Source organism: Dipodomys merriami, unplaced genomic scaffold (genome assembly GCF_024711535.1).
Source record: "Dipodomys merriami isolate MVZ:Mamm:240054 unplaced genomic scaffold, mDipMer1.0.p SCAF_48, whole genome shotgun sequence".
NCBI classification, from domain to species: domain Eukaryota; kingdom Metazoa; phylum Chordata; class Mammalia; order Rodentia; family Heteromyidae; genus Dipodomys; species Dipodomys merriami.
In genome coordinates, this window is record NW_027206046.1 from 3,198,207 (window position 1) to 3,206,987 (window position 8,781).

Here is an 8,781-nt window from a genome sequence, read left to right on the forward strand (position 1 = left end):
GGTAGAGTGCTTGCCTTGTATGCATGAGGCCCTGGGTTCAATTCCTCTGCACCACATAAGCAGAAAAAGCTGGAAGTAGCACTGTGGCTCAAGTGGTAGAGCGCTAGCCTTGAGCTGAAGAGCTGAGGGACAGCGCCCGGGCCCAGGGTTCGGGCCCCACGACCAACAAAAAAGATGCATTGATGCTATAACATGTTCAAATATTGTGCCTTTAAGGCTGAGTAACATTCTACCCATCCATGCCTGGGTCAGTGGACACCCAGGTTGTTTGTCCACTCTGGCCCTTGTGACTAATGAAAGCATCTGTGAACTCTGGAATGAAGGTATGTGTTGAGGCCTGTGTTTCCTTATTGTGGATGTGTGCCTGCAAGAGGGGTCGCTGCCTTAACTTTGAGGACTGAACTACCCCAATCTTTCCATGTGGCTGTAATACTTTACATCCCCCTTGGCAGTGCATAAGGTTCTGATTTCTCCATAGTCCGAACAAGTTATTTCCTGATTTTTTTTTTTAATAATGGCCATCCTAATGGGTATGAGGTGGTGTCTCTGGTGACTTTTGTTATTGTTGGGATGGAACCCAGGGCTTCTAACTGCACTGTACCAGTGACCTACAGCCCTGACTTGCTTATGCATGTGTGTGACACTGCTGGGGCTTGAACTCAGGGCCTTCCTTTCAGCCTTTTTTTTCCCCACTCCTTGCCTAGTCCTCTACCCTTGAACCACATCTCCATTTTATTTTTGGTCAGTCATGGGGCCTGGGCACTGTCCCTCAGCTCTTCAGCTCAAAGCTAGTGCTCTACCACTTGAGCCACATGGCCACTTCTGGCTTTTTCTGCTTATGTGGTGCTGAGGAATCAAACCCAGGGCCTCATGCCTGCAAGGCAAGCACTCTACCACTGAGCCACCTTCCCAGCCCCAACACATCTCCACTTTTTGTTGGTTAGTTGGAGATGAGAGGCTTAAGGGTTTGTCTGCCTAAGATGACTCTGAAATGTGATCTTCAACCTCCCAAATAACTAGCATGATAGGTGTAAGCCGGGGACCACTCTGGGCAGAGGCATGTTCGTCTGTTAGGAAAGAATGTGTGAAATCCAGTTCGTCTCTGCCCTGTGTTCCTCAGGTGTTTGACCAGAGCGCACTGTCAACCGAAGCCAAGGAAGAAATGTACAAACTGTACCCGAATGCCCGGCGAGCTCACCTCAAAACGGGAGGCAACTTCCCTTACCTGTGCAGAAGCGCAGAGGTGAATCTCTATGTACAGGTAGGTCGAGTCTGGAGCCCGTGGGACTTCCCAGCACTATTTGGAGAGTGGATTAAGCAAGGGATGACAGAAGCTTGTGTAAGAAAGGGCCACTAACTTGATGAAATGGACTCCAGTGTGTTTAGAGACCCGGAGTACTCTGCTTACTATCCCTTTTTCTAGGATAGCAGGCCTGCTCCATACACCAGGCTTAAATGAGCCTCATGAAGTGGGGTTTTTTGTTGTTGTTTTGATGCCAATCCTATGGCTTGAACTCAGGGCCTGGGTGCTATCTGTTAGATTCTTTTTCTCAAGGCTAGCATTCTACCACATGACCGATAGCTACCCTCTGGGTTTTTGGTCATTATTGGAGATAATGTCACACATTCCTGCCTGAGCTGGCTTCAATCCTCAGATCTCAGCTAGTATTGCAGGCGTGAGCCACCAGCACCTGACTTTTTATGCTATTTTTGGTGGTTCTGGGGTCTGAACTCCACGTGACTCACAGGTGCCCTACCACTGAGTCACACACAGCTCGTTTTCTTCAGTTGTTACCTCTGTCTCCTATGTGGATATTACAGGCACGCACCACCACACCCAACTTATTTATTGAGATGAGGGGGTCTCAGCTGGCCTCTAGCTATGGTTCTTCCAATCTCTGCCTACCAGGTAGCTGGGATTTGTAGACATGAGCTGGAGATGTAGTGGCTTCTTTGTATAGTCTTATTGTAGTAAACTTTGTATAGTCTTATTGTAGTAAAGGAGAGAAAAAAACCACTACCAACTAAAACGCTTCTTCATTCTCTACCTAAAGGGCTACTAGAATGGAAGTGGCAAGTGACTTCCTTGGCAATTTAGCTGATACCAGGAGCTTTACGGAGAAAGTCATGTTCCTGGATCCTTTTATCACACTTGTACAAGTAGAACCAGTGAGAGGATCTGAAAACATAGGAAATGGTACCTAGCTGGGTGTTGTGGCTCAGTTTTAATCCCCGCTACTTACCTAGAGGTAGAGATAGGGAGGACCTGAGAGTCAAGGCAAGCTTAGGAGATATTTAGTGACACCTCATCTCAAACAAGCCACACATAGCGGTGTATGTCTGTCATCCCAGCTATGAGGGAGATAGGATTTGATCTGATGCTGTCCTGTGGAGGGGTGGGGGGGGAATGAGAGATCAGAAAAATAACTAAAGCAAACAGGGCTGGTGAATACATAGTTCAAATAGTAGAGTGCCTGCTGCCCAGACTGGCTTTGATCCGTGACCCTACAAGTCTCAGCCTCCTAACTAGGATTTACAGGTGTGACCCACTAGGTCTCCTAAAATGTGCACTAGTAGGATATGCTGGTGCACATCTATAATCCCAGCACTTGGGAGGCTGGGACAGGAGGATCAGGAGTTAGAGGCTAGCTTGGGTCACCTAGTAAAGACCTGGTCTCAACAACTTTTGAGTCTTCTGTGTCTACCAAGATTTCTCCCATTAGTCAAACTTTAGAATAAAACCTTTTTGCGTGCGTGGTACAGCGATCAAGGCAGCTGAGCCTCCATCCCAGCCCCACCACCCTGTGTTTGCACAGATCCATTTGCTGCAGTTCCACGGAACCAAATACGCCGCCATCGATCCATCCATGGTCAGCGCCGAGGAGCTTGAGGTACAGAAAGTCAACCTGAGCACAAGCCAGGAGGAGCAGTAGCTGTGGGCCTCACGGTTAGTGATGTACGCCGTGCGTGACGTGCGCTCGGCTTCCCTGATCAGTACCTCCAGCCAGCCTCTTCAGGAGGTGCCAGCCCCACTGCGTTTCAGAAGGAGGACTGATTGTCACCTTGGCAACAGGTGCAGCTCTTCTGAGCCAGTGCGACTGTCCCCTCTTCAGTTTTTTTTTTTAGCTTTTAAAATTTGAGAAAAGTACTTTTGAAGACTGTCACTTTAAAAATCATGAAAATTTTGCTACAAAAGTCTTCGCTACTGTTCCTAGGTGAATTAATTTCGGGAGTTTAGGGTTCCTTCTCTTTTCTATCATCTTTCTTGTCTTTTGTGTTGGGTGCAGCAAGGCCACACAGCACTGGGCTGAGGCCACCACCCATTTCCCATGAAGCACACTGTTCTCAGTGCTAGCCCTTGTCTAAGACAGTACAGTATTTGGAATTAAAAAGTCAATTTCAGGGAGTGGTGCTGTGATTCTTTTGCTACTGACTTGGGCTCCATAGATTGGTAAGTCACTTCTACATAAAGCACAGGTTGCTCGTGCTAAATTGAGGGTCCCAGTTCCAAGCCAGTCCAGGAAGGAAGGACCATGAGACATCCTACCTCTAACCAGCAAAAAGCCAGAAGTGGCTCTATGACTTGTGGTAGAGTACTAGCTTGGATGCAAAAGAATTCAGTCCCAGAGTAGGTATACACAAATGAAAAGCTACTATGTGGCAGGTCCTTTTCTTACCTTTTTTTTTTTGAGTGAAACTTTTTGTCGGTCATGGGACTTGAACTCTGGGCCTGGGGACTGTCCCTCAGGCTCAAGGCGAATGCTCTACCACTTAAGCCACAGCATCACTTCCGGTTTTCTGGTGGTTAATTAGAGGTAAGAGTCTCATGGACTTTCCTACCCAGGTTGGCTTTGACCCGGGATCCTCAGATCTCAGCCTCCTGAGTAGCTAGGATGACAGGCGTGAGCCACTGGCAGCTGGTGAGCGAAACGTTTTAAACACACATAGAAAATAGTACAATTGTATCCCTAAACTTTAGACTTGGCTATGAATTGAAGTTTTATCTCTCAAGCTGCCCATTCTTCCACATTTATAGCTGGCTTTTGTTAAAGCCATTTCTGATACCATCACCTGCCTATGTGTACCAAAAGAGAAAAGAATTATTTAGAAACTAATTGACATTTCTGTAGATAACTCAAAATTTTAGACCTGGTGCCAGCGGCTCATACCTGTTCTAACTCTTAAGGTAGCTGAAGGTTGTTGGTGCAAAGCCAGCCCAGGCAGACAAATCCTGTAGCTCAAGTAGTAGAGTGCCGTGCTAGCTGTAAGAGCAAGAGGTCAAGTCCCCATACCAGTGCACACACAAGAAAATAGTGGCCATTTTAAAAAGAAAAGTAACTTGGTACAACTGAGTGAAATTATCTGATCATGAAAAGACAAGATGGCTGAACAGAAAGGCACCCGGCATGCACTAGCTCCTCCGCAAGCGACAGGGGTAGAGCTACACAGCAAGGTGACGGACTGTACAACCCTGGGTGGAATTAAATAGTTGACAACCAGAGATCCTGTAAAACTCAAGCATCTTGGGACAGCATCCACAGCAAGAGGAAAAATCTGCTGCCACCTGACTGCAGAGCCACGCATAAAGAGGAGACCTAGCCAACTCCATGCTGCAGATACTGGTGCTGCTGGCGGAGGCAAAGATCACAGCCCTTACCAGCTGATGTCTGCACAGTCCAGCTCTGGAAAAGGCATTCACTTCAGCTCCCAGCACCCCCAGCGCTGGAGCCAGGAGCCTTCGCGAGAAAGGATGGAGTGAGGACTGGTGATGTGGAAGGAGCCAAAGGAACAGAACGTGGTGCCAGGTCTAGGGGCTGTTGCCTGTGGAGTCACCACCACCTCTTCAACACCCCTGGGCACAGAGAGCTGTTACTAGCAGGCGGAGGAGCTCTTAAAGCCCGCAGAGGTATGTGGAGACAGATGCGAGCCATGCCACTATAGTTCCCAGCGCAGCCTCAGCCACGTTCCATAGTCCCTCCTGTGAGCAACGCAACTGAGGAACTGAATCCAAGTCCCTGACTTGGATCCAAGTGCCCTGGTGGGCACTGCAAATGAAAGGATTTGGGAGGAAGTGTAAGCTCTGGGCCAACACCCCATCCTTAGGCGTGCACAGTGGGGAAGGGGGCCTGAGGTCCCGCACCTTGTCCAACCACACACTGTAGACAAGACCAGATGAGCGAAGTGCAGCTGTGATTCCTGACCCACCTCATGCACAAAGCTCCTTGGACACCAGTGTCTCACCAGAGGAAAAGAACTTCAGGCACCAGCACTACTAGAGCAGCCAGCACCAGACTCACATTCAGATAATCCAAGCATCGAAAGTGCCTGAGGAATCAGGCACCAGTGGCTCACACCTATAAAACTAGTCAGGAGGCTGGGGTGTGAGGATCACAGTTCAAGCCAGCCCAGTCAAGAAAGTCTCTGAGATGCTTATCTCCAATTAACCACCAGAAACCCAGAAGTGGAGCTGTGGCTCAAAGTGGGAGAGTGCTAGCATTGAGCAGAAAAGCTCAGGGACAGTGCCCAGGCCCTGAATTCAAGCCCCACTACCAAAGGGAAAAAAAGTACCCAAAGAAGCCCCTACTACCGCTGGAATCCAGCACTCACAAGAACAAGACTGACCATACAGGGGTGCACACAATGCTGGCTGTACCACTAGCAAATCCACTCTTGAAGAGACGCACCGTGTGTGGCTGGTACAACTCCATTAGGAACCAAGCCCAGACTCACTCATCACAACCAAAGGAGCTACAGGGAGCTGACACAAAGGTACAAAGTTAAAAATAATACATAACAATAAATCAAGACCTATTTTAGAAGAAAACTAAGATAATACTTTCTCACAAAGAATGCCATCTTTTAGAAGGGATAGAGATACCAAAAGCAGAGTCAACAGAGAAACAGAACAAATGTAAACACGGAAAAACAGGGCAACTCCTGATCTCTGTAGTAAGAGTCCACAGATGTCCAAAAGACACAGAAGTAGGTATACAAAGAAGCCACTGAGAATATTGAAAGCTCCAAAAGAAAGACAAAATTACAATGACAATGCAGAGTATGCAGTAAGAGATCGAGCAGTGAGGGGAAAGCGGCAGTGGCTCACACCTCTAATGCTAGCCACTCAAAAGGCTGAGATCTGAGGATCATGGTTCAAAGCCAGCCAGGCCTGGGGAATTCTTATCTATAGTTAAACCACCAAAAAGCCAGAAGTGGAAATAAGGTTCAAGTGGTAAGAGTGCTAGCCTTTAGCAAAAAAGCCAAGTGAGAATGTGAGGCACTGAACCCCAATAACAGCTCAGAAACATAAATGTGTGTGTTTGCACGTGTGTGTGCCAACCAAACTCATTGGAACCAGATAAAGTATCAGTACTCTGTTTAAACAAGAAGTAAATTCAGGAAGTGGTGCTGTACCTCAAGTGGTAGAGCGCTAGCCTTGAGCTGAAGAGCTGAGGGACAGTGCCCAGGCCCAGAGTTCAAGCCCTGTGACCGACCAAAAAAAAAAAAGTAAATTCATGCTGGGCACCAGTGGCTCACTCCTGTAATCCTAACTACTTAGGAGGCTGAGATCTGAGGATCATAGTTCCAAACCAGCCTGGGGAGGATGAGTTGCTTATCTCCAATAAGCTACTCAAAAAAAGCCACAAGTAGCACTGTGACTTAAGTGGTAGAGCACCAGCTTTGAGCAAAAGAAGCTCAGGGACAGGGCTGGGAAGGTGGCTCAGTGGTAGAGCGCTTGCCTTGCATGCATGAGGCCCTGGGTTTGATTCCTCAGCAACACATAAGAAAAAAGCCGGAAGTGGCGCTGTGGCTCAAGTGGTAGAGCGCTAGCCTTGAGCTGAAGAGCTGAGGGACAGCGCCCAGGCCCAGAGTTCAGGCCCCACAACCGGACCCAAAAAAAAAAAAAAAAAAAAAAAAAAAGGTCAGACCGTAAGCCCAGAGTTCAAGCCCCACGATCAGCAAAAAAATAAAAATAAATTCATCAAGATTTGATTGTTATAAATCTCTATGTACCTTTTAATGGAACACCCAAGTTGATATGACAAACACTGGTTATGAATCTTTTTCTTTATGGGTTAGTCATGGGGCTTGAACTCAGAACCTGAGAGCTGTCCCTGAGCTAGCGCTAGTGCTCTACAACTTTGAGCCACAGTGAGTGCCACTACCTGGTTACGAATCTTAATACCACGTATGGACCAATGGATCATCCAACCAACCACCCAAAACCATCAACAAACAAGCAACAGACAAACGACACTATAGATTAAATGAACTCAACATTTACAGTACACTCAAATAGTTACAGAATACATATTCTTTCCTTTAGTGCATAGAACATTTTCTAGAACAGACCATACTAGGCCACAAAACAAAGCCAGGCTGGGAAGATAGGTCTTGAGACACTATCTCCAAAATAACCAGCAAAAAGCTTAGCTGGTCTGTATGTGAACAATATACAAACAGAAAGGGAAATCATGAAAACAATTCCATTTTCAGTAGCCTCAAAAAAAAAAAATCTAGGAATTAACCTAATCAAAGGTGTAAAAGGCATTTATAGCAAAAACTATAAAAATCTAAAAGAAATCAGGAGGACACCAGGAAATGGAAAAAGCTTCCATGTTTTTGGAAAGGTAGAATCAATATTGTGAAAATGGCCATACTGCCAAAAATTATATACAGATTCAATACACTCCCCATCAAAATCCCAATGACATTCAATACTGAGAGAAAGCAATCCAAAAATTCATATGGAACAACAAAAGACCTAGAATAGCCAAAACAATTCTAGGCAAAAAAAATTAATAATAGTAATTGGGTAATATCACAATACTAACCTTCAAACTCTACTACAGAGCCATAATAACAAAAACAGCTTGGTATTGGCACAAAAATAGACCTGAGTCGGGCACCAGCGGCTCATGCCTATAATCCTAGCTATTCAGGAGGCTCAGATCTGAGGATCTTGGTTCGAAGCCAGCCCAGGCAGGAAAGTCTGTGAGACTTAACCAGTTAACCATGGAAGTGGCTCAAGTAGAGCACTCACCTTGAGCTGAAAAGCTCAGGGACAGTGTTCAGACCCAGAGTTTAAGCCCCATGACCCAACCCCCCCCACACACACATAAAACAGACCTGAATGTTAATGGGATAGAAGACCCAGAAATAAAACCATACACTTACAGTCATCTGATATTTGATAAAGTAGCTAAAGACAGTAAAAAAAACAGCCTCTTCAACAATTGGTGTTGGACAACCATATGCATGTGGCCTAGTATGGAAGGTGGCTTAGTGGTAGAGTGCTTGCCTTGCATGCACGAAGCCCTGGGTTCAATTCCTCAGCACCACATAAGCAGAAAAAGCAGAAGTAGTGCTCTAGCTCAAAGTGCTAGAGTGCTAGCTTTGAGCTGAAGAGCTGAGGGACAGTGCCCAGGCCCAGAGTTCAGGCCCCACCACCGACAAAGAAAATTAAAAGTGGATCCCTACTTGTTACCATACACTAACATCAATTCAAAGTGGATCAAAGACTTCAACATCAGACTCAAAACAAACCATTGTGAGAGAGTAGGCGAAGCATTAGAACTTACAGGTATAGAAAGAAACTTCTTGAATAGAGTGCTAGGGACCCAACAGATAGGAGAGAGACTCAACAGGTAGGAAGGATTACATCAAAATAAAAAGTTTCTGTACAACAAAGGACGTAGTTATTAAACGAAGGACAGCCAGCCAAGTGGGAAAAGATCTTTACCAGCAATACATCAAACAAAGGTCTAATATCCAATATATACA

At 46.2% G+C, this 8,781-nt stretch overlaps 1 protein-coding gene across 2 annotated transcripts in view; it reads left to right on the forward strand.

Annotated features, from left to right (window-relative positions):
• Spg21 (SPG21 abhydrolase domain containing, maspardin) overlaps positions 1-6,983 on the forward strand; it is a 28,811-nt gene extending 21,828 nt beyond the window's left edge. For both annotated transcript variants that reach the window (XM_069995174.1, XM_069995173.1), the window contains 2 exons: positions 1,121-1,261; positions 2,817-6,983. In XM_069995174.1, coding sequence (XP_069851275.1) covers positions 1,121-1,261; positions 2,817-2,933 — 258 coding nt within the window. In that variant the 3' untranslated portion in view covers positions 2,934-6,983. The remainder of the gene's footprint in view (positions 1-1,120; positions 1,262-2,816) is intronic.
• Positions 6,984-8,781: the final 1,798 nt, after the last annotated feature.